Source organism: Alexandromys fortis, unplaced genomic scaffold (assembly GCF_014885135.2).
Source record: "Alexandromys fortis isolate MF-2015 unplaced genomic scaffold, M_Fortis_MF-2015_v1.1 scaffold_19, whole genome shotgun sequence".
NCBI lineage: Eukaryota > Metazoa > Chordata > Mammalia > Rodentia > Cricetidae > Alexandromys > Alexandromys fortis.
The window spans coordinates 14,346,942-14,371,293 of NW_026067890.1; the positions used below are offsets into that span (position 1 = coordinate 14,346,942).

Below are 24,352 nucleotides of genomic sequence, written 5' to 3' on the forward strand. Positions count from 1 at the left end.
CTTGGTGACATTTCTGCCTTTTGCAGTCACATTCATTCATCGTGAGAGGTAGTCAATATCAGCGGTCAGTGTTTCGTTATGCATGCATACATACGCATATATACATGTATGTAGATACACGTGCATGTAGTGTCCAGCTTGATCAGGCTTCCTAGAATAGGCTGCATCACTGGCTTTCTGGACAGAATAGCCTTGGGTGTCCATACATGCTTTCTCCTTGTCCCATTTTACTGATTCTGCTGGCACAGAGAACTATGGTCCATGTAACTGCTTTTGTTAAGAGTTTTCTGCCACCTTCCCCTACTTGTTGCTATTATTGTTTTGTAACCAAAGTATATTACTACCGGGCGGTGGCGACGCATGCCTTTAATCCCTTCACTTGGGAGGCAGAGGCAGGAGGATCTCTGTGAGTTTGAGGCCAGCCTGGTCTACAAGCACTGGTTCGAGGACAGCTAGGGCTGTTACACTGAGAAATCCTATCTTGAAAAACCAAAAATAGATAGATAGATAGATAGATAGATAGATAGATAGATAGATAGATAGATAATATTACTATGGGCCAGCGAACTGGCTTAGCAGGTAGAGGTGTTTGGCACCAAGGCTGATGACCTCACTTCGATCCCTGGGGCCTACATGATGGAGGAAGAGAATCAATTCACATAAATTTTGTTTAAGTTGCTACATGTGTGCTGTGATGCGTATGCCTGCACATACATACATACACACGCGCACACACATGTACACTAATAAATAAAGGTGTGTTTTAAAGGGTGGCACCTGATGTGCCTTTATGTGCACACCAAGTCACCTGTGTGCCATGCTTTTCAACTTTACATTCTGCGCTTCTAATACAATTTTAAAAATTAAAATAAAACCATCTGCCCGATCCACCACAGAGGGCTGGCTTTAAAGGGGATTTCAAAAGGCATGGAAGTGGCTGTCTGGCCTGTGGCCTCGGCTGTGGCTGTCCTGCTGGCACAGCGAGAAGGTGCCAGGAGCCCTGTGAGATGGCTCCCTTGTTCTCTTGTCAGAGTAGAGCAGCAGGCATTCCTGCTTCTGAGGGAACAAGTGCTGAGCCAAACCTTCAAGTCCAAGGCCATGCTGGCGAGAGCTTATTCTCTCGTGAGCGTCTCTCCTGCTTTCTCTTTCCCTTCCCCTTCCCAACCAACCATGCCTTCCTTTTACTTTTTTTTTTCATCTTTTTAAGTCATTAAAAAAAAAAAAAAAAAAAGAGCCCAAAAGAAACCAGAAACCAAGGTAAGGGAATTAGAATCCAAGTGCGAGACTGCCTGGTCCAGAATGGGAGGAGACAGAGACTCCCAGCTGCCTCGGTGACATTTTTGGGGGGGGGGACCCTTCCTCCTCACAGTTAGTGGGTACCCCACTTCTCTGTGTCAGATGTTTCTGGCAGATCCTGGCACTGGAGAAGTGAGGAAGTTGCTAGAGACCTGTCTGCTGGGGACCCAGAGAAGTGGGCCACAATCGCTTGTCAGGAAGTGTGCATGTGAAGTCCTCAAAATCGCAAATGGACACCTTGCCTTCAGAAGGGCAATCTTGTCACTTGTTAGTTACATTGAGAGGGGGAGGCAGAGGGGGATGATGCTCCAAAGCCACTGTGCCTTCTGTATCAGAGCCCCGGGCTCGTAGATGACAAAGTTTCGACATGGCTTCTTGCTTTCCCACTGTCCGGAAGCTAGCCCCAGTCAGAAGTGTGCTGTGCAGTGGGTGTAAGTGTGAGGTGACCGAGACGAGCCGACTTCTAATGTCTTGACGGATGCTATCACGTGACTCAGGTTCCAGACTGTAGAAGACAGAGTTGGGAAGCGGGGGGCGTGCTTGTCCTAAAGGCATCTGGAAATTATCACATTTTGCATAAATAAGTGCTGCTTGGGTTCAGTCGCCAGTGTAAGCTGCAGACGAAGAAAGAAGGGCAAAGCTGGGTATCCGGGTTCACGCACGAGAGTATTGGCATAAAGAACGGGTGGGCGACAGATCTTACATTCTGAATGCTTTGATGTGATAGAGAACCACAGGGCAGAGAAACCAAAGTGTGAGGTTTTCTCCATCCCCCAGACTCCAAGGAGGGTTTCTCTAGTACCAGCGCTGCTCCCCTTTAGAAGTGAGCCGGAGTTTAAATGCGTACATTAACTTCATGGGTCGGAGTTTGAAACTTGAGCTGGACTGTTGCTGCCTCACTGACCTTCTCTCTCTTCCCCTTTCCTTTTTGCTTTTAGTGGCACGCCCTCTCCCGGGAAGAGCAGGCCAAATATTATGAATTAGCACGGAAAGAAAGACAGCTACATATGCAGCTTTATCCAGGCTGGTCAGCAAGAGACAATTATGTAAGCCCTTTGTCTATCCCTGTGGCTTTCCACCCCCGCCCCCACCCTGCTTTGCCCCCCCCCCCCTCTCTCTCTCAAGGGGGATGTCTGGAGGATGCACGGTGTTGGCACTGTTTCTTGTTTTGGGAAATTAACAAACTGTGTAATAAAGATTTCATGAGTACGTTGGGTTCTGACAACTTTAAGCTTTTGTTTTGTTGCTGTGAGTACTAATTTATTTGTTAAATAAAGCTCTTTTAAAGATCAAAACATAAAACCCCTTATTATTAAAATACCAGGAAAAGATGTAAAACAAACAAAAGCCCTATAATTTCACCACGTAAAGGCAAGATTAGTGCTAACTATATTTCCTTCTTGTATGTTTTCTGTGCGTCTTTAGTTTCGCATATAGATGAGATATGTGTGTATGTACATATATTTTATGACGTTTCCTGTTCTTAAAAATGCATTTTTCTTTTATGAAAATCAAGTTTATGTCGATATTTCGTTAAGTGAATGTCTGTTTCCTGTTTTTTCCTGATTATAGATACACCCCCCCTCCCCCCCCCGTTCAGAGTGATATAACCCCCTGATGTGGATATGTCTGTGCACAGTGGAGTGTTTTTTCCTATGTACAGGACCATTATTTCTGCAGCTAGATTCATAGTAGCAGGGTTTTGAGAAAGAGGATATAAACATTTTTGTTTGTCTGTGTTTTGATTTTTGTTTTTCGATACAGGGTTTCTCTGTGTAACAGAACTAGATGTCCTGGAACTAGCTCTGTAGATCAGGCTGGCCTTGAACTCACAGAGATCTGCCTGCCTCTGCCCCTCGAATGCTGGGATTAAAGGTGCGAGCCACCACCACCTGGCTGGATATATTTTCAGTTCTTGACACATGGTGTCGGATTTCCTTCCAGATGGTGATTGTCTTATAAATCTTACACCATGTTTTGATGACTGTTTTTACACAGAACTAGAACTATGTGGTTATTTGAATCTTGTATTATTGTGCCCTGATATCTTCTATGTCCTTTGAATAAAGACAGAGTAGGGATGATCATGCTCTAGGTTTTTTTATTATATCGAAATTATGCCAAAATCTATAATTTTATTGTTAAGAACTATCTTGCTTATACTGCAAGCTCTCTTACTGTTATAGTCTGAACATCTTCTTGACACTGTCTTGTCCTAGTAAAGACTATTACTATTTATATTATTATAGAAATAGAAATGATTATTATAGAAAGTATATTATGAATGATATAGTTGAAATTTTGTCATTTTATATAAAGTTAACAATTTTGACGGTTTAGATGCTTAAAAATAATAGAATATTTTGAAAATCATTTTTAGCTCAGCTCAGACAGCTACAATAGAATACCATAGCCTAGGTGGCTTATAAAAGCAAAATTTTATTGCCCACTGTTCTAGAGGCTGAAATATCTGAGACCAAGGGCAGCAATAGGTTGGGTGCCCAAGGGCTACTCCCAAGCCCTTGGCTGTGTTCTCACAGGCTGCCCTTTCCCCAAGGACTAGTCTCATTCACAGTGGCTGTGCCCCGATCAGCGCCTCCAAAGGCTCCACCTTATTCTACCACATTCTGGGGTGTCAGGAGGTGTTAAGATTTGTATGGGAGTTTGAGGGGACACCTTAGTCTATAACAGGAGACCAGCAACAAGAATGCCCTTCAGGACAGTCTTCACGTAGAGGAATTGTCTCTTCAACCACACATGTGAAGTCATGAAGCAGTGTACAGTGTAATGATGGCCTTTGCTGTAGAAGCTCCAGTTGCCATAGAGACACTGACCACATTGCCCCCCCCCCCACTGTAATATGCTCCACTGACACACCACTTTACTGTTTAGAATTTGGGGCATTATACATCACACATAACTCTGACACGGGAAATAAGTGTCCTGTGGGCAACTACTTGGAAGCCAGGACACAGTCATCCCCCACGTTGTCATTTTGGTTGTTTTCATAGCTGCCGTCTGCTGATGGTAGGGAATGCCTTGCCTTTCTTCCGTTACTCTCCATCCTTACTGTCCAGTGGCATCAGCACCATTACCCTACTTCTCAGGGCTGCTGAGGTCAGAGAGGTCAAGCAGTTTGTCCACAGCGGTGGAGTAGACAGCGGCATTGCAATTCAAACCCACATCAGCTCGACATGAGGATCTGCATAGTTTCACACACACACACACACACACACACACACACACACACACAACCAGCACGTCTATGGCTTCTGTGCCCTGAGCTGTAATTAGCACCTGCACAGACGGAGCCTTTGTTGCACCCTGTAAGGGGGATCAGTCCCTTCAAAGGGGCACACAGAGTGTCCTCTTCTCACCCTGTCCTGCCTGTCCTTTGGCTGTGGCTTGCCTAGGAAGGGACCACCGACCCCCTAGAAGAGCTTTGCCGAGCTGGAAGTTTGCATGTGCTTAGCATTGCTTGCTGAAAGTCTCGAAAACTTTGGTTCTGATCTTCAAGTGTTACGTTTTAGCATTTAGAAAGATGGAAAAGACATACGCACGCGTCCTTCTCCTCCTCCCTCTTATTGTTTCCTTTGCTCCCCCTTCACATGCAAAGAGTAGTTTTGAAGAAAGCTGGTGGATGGTGAGTTTATCTTTCAAGATTTTACCCTCCATGGTGGTTAGCAGGAATTGTTTTCATGGGCCTCTCTTGAATGAAGGGAAGACCCAGCTTCGTTCATACTTTTTTTTTTTAACAATCCCGTTGATGGCTACGGCAAAGCAGAGTTGTGAGAGCCCTCGCCAACCATTCCCAGCAGGAGTTTAACATCAGGCGCAGGCTGGACAGTGAGGATGCTTCCTGCTCCCCTGAGACCAGTAAACATACATCTGGGTTTAGCACTGAGATGGCCCTCTCGGTGGCATCATTGATCTTTACAATTGGAGTTTACTTCTGTAATTTGGACAAACAAATGAAGTTTTTGTGAAGTCAACAGCACATAGATTTTTTTGAGTGAGGTTATCCTGCCTCCCAGGCTCACACAGTTTGTAATTTTGACAAAAGGTATTTTACTGTGCATGACTAGTCAATTAGTATATCCAGACTGGTCCCTCTTTGCCTCACTGATTTGTACCTAAACTAGCACACGGGCGGTTGCAGCAGTGATGCTCTGAGCCTTATACACTGGCTGGCTGCAGGGTGCAGGGTTGGGGAGAGGCTCAGGTCAGAGTCTCCTGGCACAGCTTGTGAATAGATGGGCGTGGCCCTGAGCTCAGGGTCTTGGAGAATTTGCTCCCCAGAAGAGCCCCAGCTCTGTCTAAGGAAGAGCAATGAGGCATGGGACAGAGAAAGTTCTTGAAAGAGATGACACTTGAGACCCATGCAGACGGGAGCAAGAGAGGAAAGTGCAGAGTAGCAAAGAAGGAAAGTACATGCATGTATTCTTTTATAGAGTCACAAGACAGATTCAGTAGACTCTGGTCGGCTCCGTTTATTGATGTTGCTCATTGCTGCCATCACTCCAGGGGTGCTGGCTGTGATGACTGTTCATTAGTTGACATACCTGCCGCAGGTTTACCCCCTTATGGTTCACGTCAGTGGAACGCGGCTGGAGCCCATTACGTGTGAGTAGTTTTGAAGAGATGAGAATTTACGCTACTTAAAATGTGACCAGATTTTTTTCATTTGCTCTTGATGTGTTGAAATGTTTCGGTATCACGTCTGTCTGAAGAAGCAGAGGCCTCGGCTTCCCAGGCTCCACCGCCTCCTCTGCCTTTGACCCTCGTTATGCCATGCCCCTGCCTCGTTTGACGCTTTGGATGTAAACTGTGGTGTAGTACATTTCACAGCAAGCACAGATTCGACATGGGCACTCCCCACACGACAGTACAGCGAGGTGTTGTCTGAGCGAGTTGGTCAGTAAGAGGGGTAGCCAAGGAGCTGCAGGAGTCGCGCACGCCGCACGCACGCACGCACGCACGCACACGCCGCGCGGAAAGTCAGTCACTCTACGTCTTGCCGGCTGGGGGCCTTCTGTCCCTGCTTCTCATACAGTGCGCACCGGCATGCCTGCCCTCCGCTCTCTGTCTTGACACTGTGCCTCTGTCCTCCAGGGCAAGAAGAAGAAGAGGAAGAGAGAGAAGCTACAGGAATCCACTTCAGGTAGGTACCGCGTGGCTCTGTGTTGGCGCTGCTGCTCCTGCCCGTCTCCTTTGTCAGCAGTCCACGTCTTCCTAGGCGCTGCCTCCTTCTGTGACTGTCACGTGTGACCCCCTCACTCCTGGAATTCCTTAACATCTCCAAAAGACTTTTCTTTTAAACATGAAAGTGTCTGTGGAAAAAAAAAAAAAAAGTCATAGGAGCCGCGGTTAATTCCCCGCCCCTCACCTTCTGTTGTCTGTGTCCTCTCTGCTTCTGCCTCTACTCTTTTGCACAGTCGAAAGGTGTCACTTTTATGGTGACAGTACAACATGCTACCCTGTATTCCCTTGAGAGTCTTTCACGCGTTTTGAGGTTCTTAATGCTAAACAGCACAATGGCGGGGCTTGCACTGATTGCCGGAGTCAGCGAGGGCCCACGTTAGTTCCTTCTTCTGTTAGAAGGCCCGCCACATGCGATGCACAGACAGAAATGGTTGTTCTATGATGAGAACCAAAAAAAAAAAAAAAAAAAAGCAAAGCAAGCAGGTAGCTACTACTACATGTTTGGAATGTGCAGAAAACCTCTCCATAAAAAAAATTGTTAAAGACACAATTTTCTGCAGGTACAGGTCCCAGAATGACAGCTGCCTACATCTGAAACATGGTAAGATCAACTCTCTGGCCCTGCTTCTGATTTAGTGCTAACAAGAGACTCTTGCTTGTGGATCTCCCCCGCTCTTGCCAGTTCCCATCAGCATTGTTCCTGAGAGAGGAAACCGGCACAGGCTCGTTCTGTTGACGCTCCCCCGGTTTTTATCCCCGCTGTGTGTTTGCAAAACAGTGTTGCGCTTTGACCTCTACTACGCCTCCTGTTCCGCTCACTTCTCTAGTCTCTTGCCTCACTGTTTCCTCCTCAGCCATTTCTTACTGACCAGTGGAAAATCTGTCTTTAAAAGGAAAAAAACAGGGAGCCGCATGTCACCCTCGTTAGCCAGCAGGGATGGGTCTGAGCAATGTCACTGTAGCCCAGTCAGCCCCGCTACATGGTAGCGACTCAGTTGGAATGATATGTGGATGTTTTGTTTGTAGTGCGAAAACTTGATGTGATTGTTTTTTTTCTATTTTAAAATATCAGATGGGCACTTAAGTGATTGATTGATTTCTTCTTTTGAGTTTTTCTTTGTTGGTAACCACTGTTAGACAGCATCCTCGGATTTGTAAGTTAACCTAGATTCCCTTATTTTCATGAGAAGTCTTTAGTGTATAGCCACATGACCCAGGGAAGCTGGCTTTGTAAGTGAAGGCTGGGTCTTGGGTTGGAATAGACAGGTGTAACCGTTCTGCACAACAGCGGCCTTTGTTTCTGCGGTGTTTTTTCTCCGGAACCTGTGCTTTCTCCAGTCACCGGTCCTATTGGACTCCCTTCAAGTCCTCTTTGCCGCCTTGCCTTCCAAGACTGCCCAGCCCCGTTCCTTATGCTACTGCTATTATCGTAGAGTCTGGGGAAGTGTTGTGGCCATAGACTTCCCGTCCACGGGTCATCTGTAATGCTCTCAGGGAGTTTCTGAGACACAAAGGGATGACGCCACCTCTCTTATTGCCTCAAGGCTGCAGTCCCGTCACCTGGTGGATATCTGCCATGGCTGTCCTTGTGCCTCGGGTCATTTGCTCACAGTTTCTCCTCGCTTCCCAACTGGCCCTCATGAGACCTGCGCTCTATCCACACAAGTTTAGCAGTTCTCCAGGGAGATGGAGGGCACAGCCTGTGCTGTCTCTGCTCTTGGCAGGCCTGCTCACTCTGCTTAGGAATAGACCAGTCTGAGCAGCAGGCCTTGGAGGAGCCCTGACCTGCGGTGTGGATGCGCCTGATGAGCTAGGTGACCTCATCCACGCTTCAAAATTTACTTTGGGTCCTGAACGTTCATAGGATTTTCCCTATGGAAATCTCCCCGTGGAGGCTCTGGTACCTAGGAGATTTAAACTTTGAATCAGCCGGCTGCCTGGACTCTGTGTATCAGTCTCTTAGCCTTGCTTTCCTCACCTCGAAGTAGGAGTGAGGACCACGTGTGTAATGAGCACGTCTTTCCACGTGTCTTTGGCACAGTAGGAACTCAGAAGGGCTCCTTGCTCTTCGTGACAGCCCTGTTACTTCCTCTCCCGAGAAACTTTCTCGATCTTCAATTCTGACTTCCCAGGTTACCAAATCCCCGTCTGATGCCACGGTTGTCCTAGCCTGATCTAGCCTCACCGATTTCAGCCACTTCTGAGTGGCTGCTCCCCCGGTTAAAGGCCCATCTCTTCCCGTGGGGGACTCTCCATCGTTTCCTAATGTAGCAAGGTCACAGATGGTGGCCACGGCCACCTGCAACTGAATGGGTGTTCTCAAAGTCTCCTGAGCCAGCCACCTCGTTTTGTCCTTCAGTGCACAGGAATACATGTGACTTCATAGACACCACATTGAAAAAAAGTAGAAAAAAGTATGTGTACACACTTCCTATTGTTTGTGTGTTTTATCTTCTTAAGACAGGCCTCTTGTAGCCCAGGGCAGACCTCCACCTCACTTGTGTAGCCAAGGTTAGCCTTGAACTTTGACCCTCCTGCCTCCACCATCTGAGTGCTGAGATTACAGGCCTGCCCACCATACCTGGTTGGCCTGGCACTGGCGATCCAATCCAGATCCCACACATGCCAGGCTGGCCCTCTGCCAGCTGAGGTGTCGCCGGCTGTATGCTGTTTTATAAAGATAACCTTTCATTGCTGACCTCTTAGGAATGGTCGGCCACCCTTTCCATTTCCCGTCCCGATGCAGAAGGCCCTCAGGAGTGCAGTGTGCCAAGGGCTGGCGCTCAGTGTTGTACCAAACACTACTTTCGCACCAACAGTTTAGAGCCACCTGCTTCATGTAAAGTGCACTGTAGTACTTCAGTGTTGGAGCTTAATTTAATGCCTTCCGTGGTCGATACTATTTGGATATAAAAGCTAAGGGCTGAGTCCATTTTCCTGCAGATGCCCGTTTCTTTATGAGCCACAGCGACCCTTGAGCCCTCCCGCCACTTCTTTTTTCTCTGAAGGTTAAGGGGTCTTTTTTGAATATGCAAGAAAAACAAGACAAAGCCTTGCCTCTGCTCCCCAGTTCTCCTTCAGCGCCCCTGCTGCTGGGTGGCACCTGAGTTGTTGCATCTACTGGTTTAGAGTCATGGTGTTGCTCTGCCTCCCATCTTCTGGACTGGCCTGGGGTCTTTGAAGTCTCTGTCTGTCTGTCTGTCTGTCTGTCTGTCTGTCTCTCTCTCTCTCTCTCTCTCACACACACACACACACACACACACACACACACACACACACACACACGTCCTGGTAGCCATAGTACAGGGCAGAGAGGAGCCCAGGCTGCCATCCAGAAAGAGTCCAGAGAATTGTGATGAACGCATTCTCGTTGTCTCCTCCCTTTGCTGTGGTACTCCAGAAAGTTCCCTGCACACAGTGGCTGACTTGCTGCTCACCAGTGCTTCGATACTGAGCCAGGTTTTTCTGAGATGCTGCATTGCAAAGGATGGAGGAGGTCCCCACCGTCGTGTGCTGTGTGTTGCTTCGAGGGTGTTTGACACACGACCCTAGCCGGGCATTGCGATGCTATAATAAAAACAAGCTTTCTTGGCCCTCGAGAAAGCTCTCCTGGGGAGGGCTCTAACAGTCTTCGCTAGTCCTGGGACACAGGAAGACCTTTCCTTCTGTAAGAGCTGTAGCTGAGAAACGAAAAGCTTGGGACTGGGCTACCCTTCTCAGAACAGGCCCTGTGGGAGCTGTGTGCCATAGGGATAGCCCTTCATAGTCTCTGGACTTGGGGCTGAAGAGAGAAGGGGGATCCAAGCTGTGGCTCCTTTAACTTCTGTTCTGAGCTGCCTCATGCTGTTGGGGGACCCAACAGGGACTCCCTGCACCCCCTTCCCTAACTTGCCACCACCTGAGGGGTTCTGTGTGACAGTTAAGCGCCTGTGTGACTTTGACAGTGGCGTGTGCCCTGTGTGGTTCTTCACTTCCTGTGCAGATCACCTTCTGAGTGTCTTCCCCTCCCCAGAGTGGCTTTCTGGGGCCCACGGTGCTCAGAAACGCTTCTGGTTATGTGGGTCTGGCTTCTCTCGTGGGGTCGGAAGGCCCTGACTTGCCTCTGCTGACTTCACCTCAGAAGCAAGCCCAGGATTGGATTAGAAACAACTGTGTGTAGAGCCGTGGTTCTCAACCCGTGGGTCACAAGCCCTTTGGCAAACAACTATCTCCCAAAAGATTTACGTTATGATTCCTAACAATAGCAAAATGACAGTTATGAAATAGCAACGAAATAATGTTATGGTGGGGGGGGGGTGTCACCACAGTGTGAGGAACTGTATTAAAGGGTTGCAGCAGTAGGGCAGTTGAGAACCAGGGGCCTATAATGAAGTGAAATCCTCACAGCCCGTGTTTCAGTTCTGAGAGGTTGGCGCCAGCTATACTTAAAACCGATGAAACCCAGCGCCTGGGCCTGGTGGGAACCGACTCTACCTCCAGGAGGCCTCACTCCTCAGTGAGCTCAGGGAAACTTCTTAAACACACTACAGTTAGCTGAATAGGTTTCTCGTGGACACTCCAGGACACATCCACCCTCCCTGTCACTCATTCCTGCTTCCCACCTCAACTCCACTCCCGTTCTTGTTTCTTAGCAGACCCTTTGAATCTTCAGGATTTTATTTATTTATTTATTTATTTATTTATTTATTTATTTACCCTTTGGTTGCCTGCCTGCCTACACTCTTTTGTTTTTTAAAAGATGTATTTATTTGTTATGTGTACATTGCTCTACCTGCATGTATCCGTGAAGGCCAGAAGAGGATGCCAGATCTCATTACGGGTGCATATGAGCCACCACGTGGGTGCTGGGAATTGAACTCAGGTCCTCTGGAAGAGCAGCCAGTGCTCTTAACCGCTGAGCCATCCCTCTAGCCCCAGCCCCCAGTATCTTCTTTTTTTTTCTTGAAAAAAAAAATTTTGAAGTTAAGTCTTTGAGTTAGTATACAGAATAATTAATTTTGAGATGCGATTGTCTTTTAAAATTATTTTATTTTTATTGTTATCTTACAGAGTAGCAGGTTTCCATGTGGAATTTTAATACTTCATTTTGCTCGATGGCCATCCCCATCACTGTTATGGCGTTTCTATATACATGTATCACTAGGCTTTGTCCTGATTTGCCCCCTTCCCCCACACGCTCTCTCCCACACCTCTTCTCCGTTCTGCGGGTCCCCTTCCTCTCCTCTTTCATGCTATTTAAAACCTGTAGCTTCCGCATTTGAGCGCAAACACACTGGTTTATCCCGGTCTACACGATTTTACCCAACATCATCATCCCTGGTTCCTTCCATTTTTTTAATGATTTATTCCATTTTCAAACAATTTAATTTCATTCTTTATAGGCCAAATAGTAGTCCACTGTGTACGTCTGTCTTCCGCATTTTCTTACCTAATTAATCTGTTGCCAAACCCCTGGGCTGGTTCCGGTAACTTGGCTGTTGTGAACAGCCCCTCCGGTATCCTGGGTGTAGGGATCTCTGTTGTCTGATGGTGTCTACCCAGGAGCCAGATTATACTGTAGGTCTACTCTGTGTTTTGGGAAACCATCATAAACCTATTTCCATGTGGTTATACTGACTGACATTCTCATCCCACGTGGATCTGTTGTGACAGCAGCCATCGACTGGGGTGGGTGGACTTGGTGTAACTGTGATTTGCCTTTCCCTGATAGGGAAGACGATTTCCATTGTGACACTAACTTTGTGTCATTAAAGAAACTCCCATTCAATAAGAAAGATCTTTTTGGAGCTCATACCCTGAATATGCAGCTCAAATGCTAAAAAGTCCTCTAAAGACTTAGGTTTCCACTCCTCAAAATGCACAAATTCTATGTTATGGTTCTATTTGGGGGAGGGGGCGGTATCCTGCGTGCATCTCTAAGCCCCACGTAGAAGTTGAGGAGGACATGAAGCCACCAAAATGAAATAGGAATGAAAATTCCATATGCAGATTCATTCTGAAATTATTGCTGATCCGCTCTCAGTAGCAGAACAAACACCTTTTGTTTAGCCGGAAGGAGGAGCCATAAAAGCCATACCTGTAGGCTCTTTGGAACAAGCCAAATGCATCCTTTCCTGATTTTGTTGGAAAGCTGACAGTTCTGGGCCTTGAAAAGGAAGGACTGCACCAACTCTTCCTCATCTACTTGGAAAGCCAGTGTCATAGATACTCGTGGTTAATTCGCACTGCAGACCCTTGAGGGCGACTCCCGCAGGGAAAGAACTACCCTGGGGAGGGGCTACTTGCTTAGGAGCTAAGGTCCTTCCCTTCCCAGAGGAGTTTCCAGTTTGAGAGGCTGTAGGCATAAGCTGGGTAGCTATGAAATAATACGATTTGAGCTGAGCTGTGGTGGCGAACCCCTGTAATCCCAGCACTCAGGAGGCAGAGGCAGGCAGATGTCTGTGAGTTCGAAGCCAGTCTGGTCAACAAAGCAAGTCCCAGGATGGCCAGAGCTGTTATACAGAGAAACCCTGTCTCAAATATATATATTTGTGCTACAAGTTACATATAAGTAAATCTAAGAAGGAAAGAGGCAGTGTCTTGTGTGGCTGGAGTTTGGGCTGTGGATTGGTCAGAAAGTTCCTAGATTCCACAGCACAGTGATGATGTCACCAGGAGTTTGTAGGGCTTTGGCCTGGGTTTGATTTCGCAACCTACAACACCTCAGCAGCTTGTAGGAGGTCAAAGATCGTTATCAAAGACTCAACTTTTCTTTCTTCCTGACTTAGTCAAGATGCGGAAGAAAGTAAGCGAAGAACTGGAATTTTTAAAACGTCAGGAAAATTGATCACTTGAGTTTATTAATTAGAAACCAACTCCGTAAACAAGTTTTTATTATTTATTGCAGTCCAACAAGCCCCAAAGCCAAAATTATACACAGATATGGTTTTAATGTAGCGCCTCTGATTATATGGTATCCACAAGCTCATTTGAAAAGAGAAACAAGATCTTTCAAGAAGGTAGTGAACTCCCGGCTAAAGGCGCAGAGTGCACCTGGAGACACAGATGCACACATGGCCCCCTCATACCCACCCTGCCTGCCCCATCCCCACCTTGACTTTGGCGTAATCTTTATCTCAGAGGCTTGCTAACTAGATGAAGAAGTGTGTTTATCACTAAGTAGAGCCTTTAGCCTTCACTGCCCGGGGCCAGGAGCTGTGTGGGAGAGGTAATTGCCAGCCGCTGTACAGGCTACAGGAGTTAATTGTGCCAGGCTTGGATTCATGTTGAAAAAATATTGTTCCTGGCTGCTGTTTGTTGCTGGCGTTTGAAAGGCTCAAGGCTCCTGGGTCCTGTGATTCCTCCCACAGGACCTCCCAGCTGCAGAGCAAGAACAGAGGTGTAAAGACAGAGAGAGGGCACGACCCCGAGGGTCTGGAGAAGCCGGTGCTGTAGCCCCAGCTTCTGCCCTGTCCTCTGAGAGCTGGGAAGTGGTCAGACATTCTCCGTGGTCTCCCAAAGATGTTTCTTTCCTGTATAGTCTGAAGCTCACCCTGGCACATTTGTATACCTGACAAGTGTACATGCAGCCCAGCCTCATTTCAGGTCTAGGCGTCTGCTTCTGGGTTGGTGTTTGTTTAGAAAGCCAAGCCAGGGTTTTTGTGGTGGTGGTGGTGGTGGTTGTTTGTTGTTGCTTTTGAATTGCTGAGATTAAAGGGAATTTGGAGGCAGCTGGAGAAATCCTCACACTTGTCCAGAGTCTCCACAAAGGCCTGCCTTGGCTAGAAAGAGAATACACGCCATCTGCTCTCCCTTCTTCATCTTGTAACACACGGGAAGCACCTGATGGAAATTTTTGCAAGCTAAAGGTAGTTAGTGGGAATTAAAGACTTTGGAAACAACTCCTATCCCTGGAGGTGAGTGGCTGTCATGTTAGAGGGGCTCGGGGTCACAGTGTCTCAATTCCTGGCTGTGCAGTAGCCACCCAGCTGAAGTCAGGTCACCCAACCCGTGCTCAGCACCGCCCCCTAGTGGAGGCTACCCCGCCTTCCTTCACAATGCAATGTCTAGGTCTTAGGCAAGAGGCTGCTGATTGCATCTGTCTTGCCTGAGATTCCTGGCTCACTTTGCTTGAAGTGAAGCTGGAGGAGATCTTGGTGTCCTGAAGAGGCTCTTCCACAGCTTCTGTGCCTTGCTTGCCCATTCTGAAGGAATGACCTACCTCCATCTTCCCTCCTCTGGGTGTGCTGTGTGTCTACAAATGACTGCCACAGAGGAGTAGAAACCTCGCAGAGACTCCATAAGGCAGCAAGCACTCTGGGCTGTAATGTTCCTTAGAAAGTTCAGACCTCCGACTGGGAGGAGGAGGCTCGGTCACACTGTTTTAACAAAGAGATGGTCATAATGACAATGTAGGTAAATCAGCTACCCTGTAAACTGAGTTTTCAAATTCTGGCCCTGCTTCCAGGATTTCCATGGTCGTTGTTTTAGCTACTTTGTGTTGTTGGGATAAAACACAATGACCAAGACATACAAAGAAGGAGTTTATTTGGGCTATGGTTCCACCATGGCAGGGACACATGGCAGCAAGCAGCGGGCATGCTGGCAGGAAGCAGAAGGCTCGCATTTGGAGCCACAGCATGAAACAGAGAGAGTGAACTCGAACCGGCAAACTCTCAAAGCCTACTTCCAGTGACACTCTTCCTCCAACAATACCACCCCTCCTAAGTTTCCCCAAACAGCCCCACTGAACATTCAAATGCCCGGGACTGCGGGAGGCTTGGGATTTAAACCACCACACTCATCCACATGATAGGATGCTTGGCACGCTGACGGGCATAGTCCAGACTCCCAAGTCTTTGCAGCCACAGCTGTGTGTAAAAACAGCTGTAGGTGATTTTTCAGAAAGTTCCAAAAGAGGCCAAACCTGGTTTCGACATGTGTTTAGCACTGCGTTCACGCAGTGAGAATGGTGTCAGGTAGGACCGCCCCTCTGTAATCCTCTCCAAGGCTCTTTTGATCATCAGTCCTCCTGACTTGTGCCCAGTGTAGGCAAACCTGTAGCCCTTGTGTCTGTAGCAGACATGTTGGACATCATTTTTTTCTTGCCCTCCCCTGAACAACACAGAAAGCAACCATTTCGTGGCACTAGCACTGTTTTAGGCATCAGAAGCAATCTAGAGATGACAGAGGTCAGGGAGGATATACGTGCATTATATACAGGTATGTGCCACTTCACATATGTCCGGACAGCATCCTTTATGGACACCAAGGGGCAACTGTACTAGAACAGCCTGCATTTGGCTAACAGGACCGTCTTGTGGAACCAAGAATAATCATATTGTTGGGCCAGAAAGGCAGAAATAGGAAAGTTGAACTCAGAAAACAACCAGGTCCCCTGAGCAGCTGCCACTTAGACTTAACTAAGGGGGCAGTAGAGATGGGTCAGTGGTTAAGATCAGGGGCTGCCTTTCCACAGGACCTGAGATCAGTTTCCAGACCAGCGTGACAGTTCACAGTCATCTGCAGCTACAGTCCCTGAGTGGCCCAAGCCCCTTTCTTGCCTCTGAGGCACAGGCACACACCCCACATTGTGCACACACATGCATGCAGAGCACCCATACTCAAGAAACAAATATTGAAAATATTTAGCTGGGGATGAAGAGATGCACACGAGGCTTCACTAAAACTCCCCTGAGGGAGCACGACATCCAGGATTGTCCCCAAACCTTTGCAGTAAATTAACGTACGCAATAAGAAGGAATTGTTTTAGACAAATTTTAATAGAATCTTTTTCTCAATGAGGTATCTAGAACTTTGGGAAATGCCACCTTCTGAGAGAAACCCGGAGTTCTATCTCTTTAAACACCAGAACATGGGAATCAGTATGTGTGTGGTACTCAGGGTAGAACCCAGGCCTTGTACACGGTAGGTATCCTGGTTAGGTTTTTTTTTTTTAATCACCTTGGCACAGGTTAGAGACATCTGAGAAAGGGGAATCACAACAGAGAAAATACTTCCATAGAGTGGCTCATAGGCAAGGCTACAGAGCGTTTTTCTGATATTTTGAAATTTATAAATTTTAGTTTGTAGTTTGGGTTAATCATGAAAAAAAGAAAGAGAGGAGGGAGAGAGAGAGAGAGAGAGAGAGAGAGAGAGAGAGAGAGCGAGAGCGAGCGAGCGCTGAGCAAGCCAGGAGCAGAGAGCGGCTAAGCTACACTTCTACATCAGTTCCTCCCCTAGCATCCTTTGACTTTGATGGACTGTGCTTAGGAGGTGTAAGATAAAGTAAACTCTTGGCTCTCCATGTTGCTTTGGGATGTGGTGTTTTATCACAGCGACAGAAACTAGACAATAGGCTCTGCCACTGTGCACCACCCACAGCTCCAGACGTGGCCTTTTTTAATCAAGGATTTAAGGGGCTGGAGAGAGAGAGCTCAGCAGTGAAGAGTACTGGATGCTCACCCAGAAGAAGGACTTGGGTTCGATATTTGGCACCCACACAGCAACTCACAACCACCTGTAACTCTAGTTCCAAGGGATCCAGCATCCTCTTCTGGCCTCTGATGGGCACCAGGAACATGGGTGATGTGGGGACGCGCATGTAGGCAAACACATATGTATATTTTTAAAGGCTTTATGTACAGTTCTACCTTCAACATGGTGCACTGAAATTTCTTAGTACTTATGCCATCGCTCTACATCGTGTGTGCTGTAGTATACGTGCTACATCGCTCTACATCGTGTGTGCTATAGTATACACGCTACATCGCTCTACATCGTGTGTGCTGTAGTATACGTGCTACATCGCTCTACATCGTGTTGCTGTAGTATACAAGGACTGTGGTGGCTTGGCATTAGAGTAAATGGCTCCATGGAATATAAGAAATTTTTCAAATTGCTGCCTCTTAATTTTTCTGTAACTTTTTTTGCAATACGAGTGATTCCCTCTATGAGGAATATGTGCCTTCTGTCACACTGGGGGGATTGGAACTTTAGAAAAACTGAATAAGAAAAGTCGGAAGGAAAGGGCCTGGACTTAGAGGCATGAGAGTGCTGTGTAGAAGTAAACTGTGCTGGGTTTGCGCGTGGATTCCGTGGCATCGCTGTGGCTTCTTGTGATGTTCTAAACCCTCCACCGTCCTCCCTGCTGAAGCTGCGCCGGTCCCAATGATCCGCCGAGGCACCTGGAGCTTTAGCAGGGAGCCGTCATTCCTGCACACACCATGTGATAGAAAAGTCCAGAGCAAGAGTGCCCACACTTTTGGTTTGGATTCAGCTCTAGCTTGATGGTCACCAAGTTCTTCAGTGTACTCTGGTCTGCCTTTCAGACTTGCTCAGTCACCACTGTTGGAGAAGGCATTCTGTACCCAGCAATTCCCTGGTGCTCTTTAATTTTAAGCCAGAAATCCCCGTAAGTGGTATCATCTTGCTTCATCATGGTTCCCTGTTGGTCAGCCCGAGTCTCCTCCACCCTCCCATTCTCAAGCCTTTTTGGGGGAGTTGAGGAGCCCTAAGTTGTTGCCCTATCACAGTGCCTGCTGAACAGCAGAGTAGAGTTCACGCGTGCATTTTTAATCCCAAGGCAGTAACTGAGAATTACTGTCCCTTTGAGAGAGCACCAGGCACTCCCTTGCCTCTCCCTTCATCCTTCCACACATTGGGAGCAAGGGCAGCTTGCCACCTGCTTCTTACAGATGAAGAACCAGGGCTTGGCACCCTGCAAAGACTTCCTGAGTAAACCTAGGTCATGATCGCAGAATTAGGATCGCAGCCCATCTGAGCACTGTCTGTTCTCAGGGGCTCATCCTGCATGCACAATCATGACTTCCCTGTCCCCCACTCACTTACGGGAATTCACAAGGCAGTGTAAAAGCAAAAGGCGCCTGCTCTGAGAAGGAAACGCACAAGTGTCTGTGGATCTGCTGCCTCGCTTTTATGAGGTTAGCCTCTGCCCTCTCTCCGTGAACTTTTGCCCAGAAGAGAGAAGTGTGGATTAGGTTCAGCATTTAGAAGTGGGTCTTCCAGTCTACAAACTAAAATGGACCTTGGATGTTCTCTTAATTCAGAACCTTTCTCTAGAGCAGAAGCTCTCGATGTGCGGGTTTGCGACCCCTTTGGGGGCAGAATGACCCTTTCAGAAGGGGTGCATATCACAACCTGCACATCAGATATTTCCATCATGATTCATGACAGTAGAAAAATTAAAGTTATGTCATAGCAATGAAACTAATTTTATGGTTGTGGGCACCAAAATATGATGAACTTGATTAAAAGGTCATGTCGCAGCCCTAGGAAGGCTGAGAACCACTGCTCTAGAGCATGCCGAAAATGTGTCTGCAGGCCATAGATCCCACAGTCCCTGGGCCTACAACCTCCCCACAGGATCTGGGTCCTCACAGGCCAGGCTGATCTGTATTGTAGAGACGGAATACAGAAACTCTCCTACAGTCATTGCTTGCCTCCTGCCCTGGAATCCTGCACAGTCACCCTCCATATACATCAAATTGTGCAAGGCAGGAGTTCGCGCCCTGCTGCAACAGGCTGAGAATAGCCGGCTGCTGGCACAGGGGGTGTAGCATGTTGCCACAAAGCAATTCTTGGACCTAAACCTCTTTTCACCTCTCACAGAACTAATTTTTAATATTCTCCCAAAGATGATGTCATAACTGGAAATGCATACTTCCTGCTGGTGGCCTTTAGGCTGAAGTGGCAGGTGGCGGGACAACGTGGTGGAGGGGGTGAATCTCATTCCAGTTCAGTGCTTTTGGTGGCTTACCAGTTCTGAGCATGCTGTAAAGGGAAGGAGAGTTTGCACTTTGTCCCTAGAGACCGTCTTGTTATCCCTGCCTGTGCATCTGTAGCTGCCAAGCCCAGGTAGCCAGAGATGCCAGCTTCCCCGTCAGACAATAGCTGGGAGAATGCCTGGGCTGCCCAAGCCTCTAAGCCTTCAGTAGAATTCCACATTTTTCACAGAGGCGGGGCCTCCTACCCACCCCCTCCCCCTTCCCTCTCAGGTTTGTGCCACGGCCCGGGACCCAGTTTCTCAGGGTCAGATCTTCGATTTTGCCCTTTCCCTGCGGGCTCTTCATAAGCCAGAGAGGGGTCTGGGTTCCACCTGAGTAGAGAGGTGTCGAGTCAGATTGGAGATAGTTTCAGGAAAGCATCACGTTCGGGATATGAGGGGTATTGTATTCTGTGTGGCTGCCAAAGCCACTGCACTAATGGCCACATGGCCAGGCACTGGCCTTAACATCTGCAAGAGAGACTCGCCGGCTCCCTTTGAAGCCAAGGGCTCCATAATTGCTGCTTTGATTGTGCAGGAAGGCTTCAGTGGGTGGAGCCCCGTCCCTTGCCAGCAGGCAGCCCAGCCCCACTGCAGACCGCGGCAAGTCTCCCGTCTCTGGAGCTTGGTGCCAGTGAATTCTTCAAAAGAATCTCCATCTGACCCGTTTTATATACGTAAGCCACCACACTCAGGACTCCATTTCTCCCGTGGGGCATGAGTCCATTTGCCCTGAGGCCTGTGTATTTTAACGGGGTGGTTAAGGACAGGCAAGGAGTCTCCTTGATGCTTTAGATACAGTTCCCCAACAGGAACTCAATCTGGGGTGGCAGACTGCCATGCAAGGGACCTCTGACAACAACCAACCTGTCTGGGAGTTGCGAGGCAACAGAATGATGAAGTAAAGGCCATCAAACCATGAGTGTGTAAGAGGAATTGACTGAAATAAGACGGGGAGAGGCTGTCCACACAAGTTATGTCTTGTTTGTGAGGAAATGATGCTCCTGGCAGCCATGCCTGTCTTGACTATTGTATTATTACTGAGCCCAACTCAAGAAAGGAGGAATTGGGGGGGGGGGCTTGTAGGCAAGCAGGCCGGAGAAGGGATCCGGTTCCACTCTAGAATAGCGGTCATACCAAGGCCACAGAAGTTGTTTCTACGGCATGACTTTAGAGTTCCCTGCACCTGAGATTGGGGACAGACCCCGGCAAAGAGGGACAGGTTGTCTCCCACAGGAGAAGACATCCCGAGCTCCCTATGGCCAGTCAGATCTCAATCCTAGCAGCCTGGCTTAGGCCAGCAGCGAAGGACTTCAAGGCCATGTGTTCTTTAGAAACCATATTTCTTAAACAATCCCATCACAGACTGAGAGGAAAACTGCTCAGGAAGAAGAGCTTGGACCAAGCCTTCGCACCTCCTTCCTGCAGAAGCACAAAGTAACGCCCATCCCAGACGTTAGTCCTCTTCCTCTCTCTTCAGAAAGGAAGGCCTTGCCTTTTGTAGCTCTTTGATCCTCCTGCGCTGAGGACCGGTGTGTTGCTCAGTGGATAACAACGATCTGCTACAGAGTAGGGACTGTAAATCCTGTGTGGAGATTTCACAGCTCAAGTGTTGCGATGCTTTCCTCATGTTGTCTTGGTTTGTTTTACTTCTCGGTAGCTACTCAGGGATACAGTTGCTTCAGTTTGGAGCAGGTGTTTGTGGGGACAGCTGTGGTGGGAGCAGCCGTCCTCCACCACGCACAGCCTTGCCCACCTCCACGCACAGAAGATTGCTCCCCACACTCCTCAGCACAGCTTGTGGGCAGGCGCTCTCTTGTACTCCAAGGTTCAGTCCTGTGGAAAGCCCTAGGCCACCCAGGCTGTGTTTTTACTTTTCAGAGGGTCACAGCTTTCTTTCTGTCATCTGATCGCTCTATCCTCTCCTCTTCAGTGGGTGGTGTGAAGGAGCCCACCATATAGAATTAATCATTTGGGGGAACGTTCTACTTGTAAGGGGGATATGCCAATCAGAAGCACAGAGGGCTGGGTTTGTCTGAGGCTGTAACAGGCTCCAGGTGTGACACAGGGCTTCTGCCCCTGCCTCAAATTCAAAGCCGTGGAGAAAAGTGCTTTCCTGGGTGGAGGGACGGATCCACGCCTTTGCTGTGTCTGTCTCCTTTGGTTACAGTGTTTCCTTTTCGCCCTTAATTGCCTTTGTAAATCTCAGGTCATTAAAACTTTGGGGACTAGGGTTTCTTTGTCTTGAAAAACAGTTCTTTTAAAATCCTTGCAGAGTATGCATTCTAGGCTAGCGTGAAATGTCTCTGTTGTTGTGGAGGGAATCATCTTGAGAACGTAAGCGGAAGGGGCGGTGCTTCCACCCCTTGAACTGTAAGAACGGACAGCACATATAGGTGTGTTGGGCGTGTAGTATGGACGTCGGCAGCATGCTGGCTGTCTGGAATGTTCTCGTCCCGTGTAGAATCCTGCAGTGGCTCCCTAAGGTGGACTTAAACCAGCTAATACTTCAGCTGACAGGCCCTCCCCCGGCCTGGCTCTTGTCACCTCTCTAATTCTTGTCTCACCCATCCTCCTGTTGGTGTTTTTTCCAAGCGTGGTTTTGTCTGTCTGTCTAATGAAGACCAACACTTTAAATCCATGTCATGTCGTCACTGCTCGTTCAAATACAGAGCCAAGTATAAATTCAGTTTGCTGCCTTCCCTGGGATGCATTTGAGGGTCTTTTGTTGGCTGGTATCCAGCAATCCATTGTAGCCAACATGAACTTGAGAAAATGGATCATTTAAATTCCTAGGTCAGACATCGCTGCCTATAATAGAAAGTATAGTCTTTCGAGGCCTGTGGCCAATTCATATTAATAGTATTTCGTTTGTTTCTTCTTGAGGCGGCAAAAGAAGCTCATTCCCAACGTGCAAAGCCAAGGCGGCGACCCCAGGCCCTCTTCTGGAGATGGAAGCTTGTTGAAAACCCAGACTGTCTCCACAGCTTGCCCGGCTGACCCCAGGAGCACTGACAGCCTCTTTACCCTGAGGTCACTGCTAGAGACGCTGACCCACAGAGACAAGTCACTGCCGGCCCTCCCTCCTGTCTCCTGCAAGCGCCGACTTCCAAAAGCAAGCCGAAAAACGCTTGTTTCTGAAAAAGAAAAAAGAAAAAAAAAAAAGCCCATGAGAATGCTAGCAGGCCCTGCCCACTGAGCAGCACTGCTTCCGGTCCCTGTGTGCACTTCTCTTCCGTGCAGACTTGTCACCCTCCAGCAAGGACAGCACCTTGGCATGTGCCACCAGAGCCAGGGACCAGAGCAGCCATCAGCATCCCGGCGTGAGAATTGTGGAAGACTCCCCGTTTCTGTCTTCATTTTCCTATCTTCTCCGAGTTTTTATTTAACAGTACAAAAGGATCAAGCTTATGTTTGCTTCTTTTTTTTTTAACTCGAATTTTTAAATTTACTTTTTTTTTCCATTCTTATTTTCCTTGTATATTTTGCTAGCTCTGAGCTTTTAAATGAAATTCATAGGTCTGGAAGAGTTTGGAATGAAAACAAGATGAGAAGAAGCCTTCTGTTTTTCGGAGCCATCTTGTGTGGCTTCTTTGTGACACACGGTGGCCTCTGTCCCGTTGAAGTGTCAGATAGAGCTAACAATTAGCCACACCCGCTCTCGCTGTTAGCGGTTGGCAGCCCATCTCACTTAATTTTCTGTTGTTTTTGTATAATGACAAACTTTAACATAGACTTCTGAGCAAACCCATTTGCAGTGGATTTCATTTCTTTCCTTTCACTCATGTAAAAAGCCCAGCACTTGAATTGTTATTACTTTAAATGTTCTGTATTTGTATCTGTTTTCATTAGCCAATTAGTGGGAATTTATGCCAGTTGTTGAAATGAACGTTGATGTACCTGTTACTTTGAAATAGCAAGGCACAGCCTTCGCCCCAAACTGTCATCTTTACGTTTGTCATTCCAGTTTGAGTTAACGTGCTGAGCATTTTTTAAAAGAAGCTTTGTAATAAAACATTTTTTTAAAAGCGTCATTTTCTTAAGAATAAAGTTGCTGATAATTGAGAGTCGGTGGTGAACTGAAGCCCGTGGGGAGAGGACACAGGGCAACACCTGCCTCCCATGCCTGGAGACCCCTGAGTCTCCTCTCCTTTGCAAGGCACAGGTAGGAAACAGCATCAGAAAGGGAGTCGCCCTGCGCACCTCAGGCTCCGTGAGGCTCCCAGCCAAGTTGTTGCCTTCTCTCTTCAGAGCTCCCTGGATTTCAACCTGAGCTCCCCACATTCCCATAAGCAAGCAGCAGCATCTGTCCCCTCAGAGCCTAAACTTTCTCAGTGTTTAGAGAGAGCCCACAATCCCCCTTGTGACGCAAGTTCATGCTGCTATCTGACTTAGCAGAAACTCCATTCATCAAACTCTTGCTCTTCCCTGACCTTTCACCTTCGAGTTTGCCTGAGATCCCTGGTGTCACTGGCTAACTGAAACCCCCACCCTGGAATTCTAGTCCTTTCCTTTTCAACCACGGCTACAGCTGGGGAACAGCTGGCTCCCGTGCTTGTAATAACCCTCCGTATAGTGTACTTGAAGGTTGCCGTTAAATCACCCCTCAGATTTCTCTTCTCCAGGCTAAGTAATCCCAATTCCTCGAGGCTTTTCATCAGCAGCGCTTTAATCATTTTCATTACTAGCCTCTGGAACGGCTCCAGTCCCTCTTCGTTTAATCCGAAACTTGAACCAGGAAAGACCGTATTATGTTCTGGGGTCCTACTTGTTATAAAGGTTTCATATTCAGCCCTCATTCGGGGATCATCTTCTTAACATACATGGTTCAAGGCACTCCCTCTGACACCGCCACCATGATACTTGCCGAGTTGGCTAGACAAGCAGACATGGTAGACTACTTTTCTGGGGGCGGAGGATGGAATCTTACCACGTCTGGGATACAGAGAGCAGGTAAAGGCTCGTTCCCAGCCCTTCTGCCACACTGCTTTCTGGGGGCATTTGTACTGAGGAAAGAGAATCAGGCATTCCCCTGCTGTGAGAGAGAGAGAGAGAGAGAGAGAGAGAGAGAGAGAGAGAGAGAGGGGGGGG

General features: G+C 47.9%; 1 protein-coding gene across 4 annotated transcripts in view; it reads left to right on the top strand.

The window, feature by feature from the left end:
• Positions 1–23,295, top strand: part of Lef1 (lymphoid enhancer binding factor 1) — a 106,529-nt gene extending 83,234 nt beyond the window's left edge. For 2 of the 4 annotated variants that reach the window (XM_050156106.1, XM_050156264.1), the window contains 4 exons: positions 2,235–2,342; positions 6,409–6,457; positions 7,059–7,099; positions 22,148–23,295. In XM_050156106.1, the coding sequence (XP_050012063.1) occupies positions 2,235–2,342; positions 6,409–6,457; positions 7,059–7,093 (192 nt within the window). In that variant the 3' untranslated portion in view covers positions 7,094–7,099; positions 22,148–23,295. The remainder of the gene's footprint in view (positions 1–2,234; positions 2,343–6,408; positions 6,458–7,058; positions 7,100–22,147) is intronic. The other 2 variants (XM_050156024.1, XM_050156187.1) reach the window with 1 other exon arrangement.
• The last annotated feature ends 1,057 nt before the right edge of the window (positions 23,296–24,352 follow it).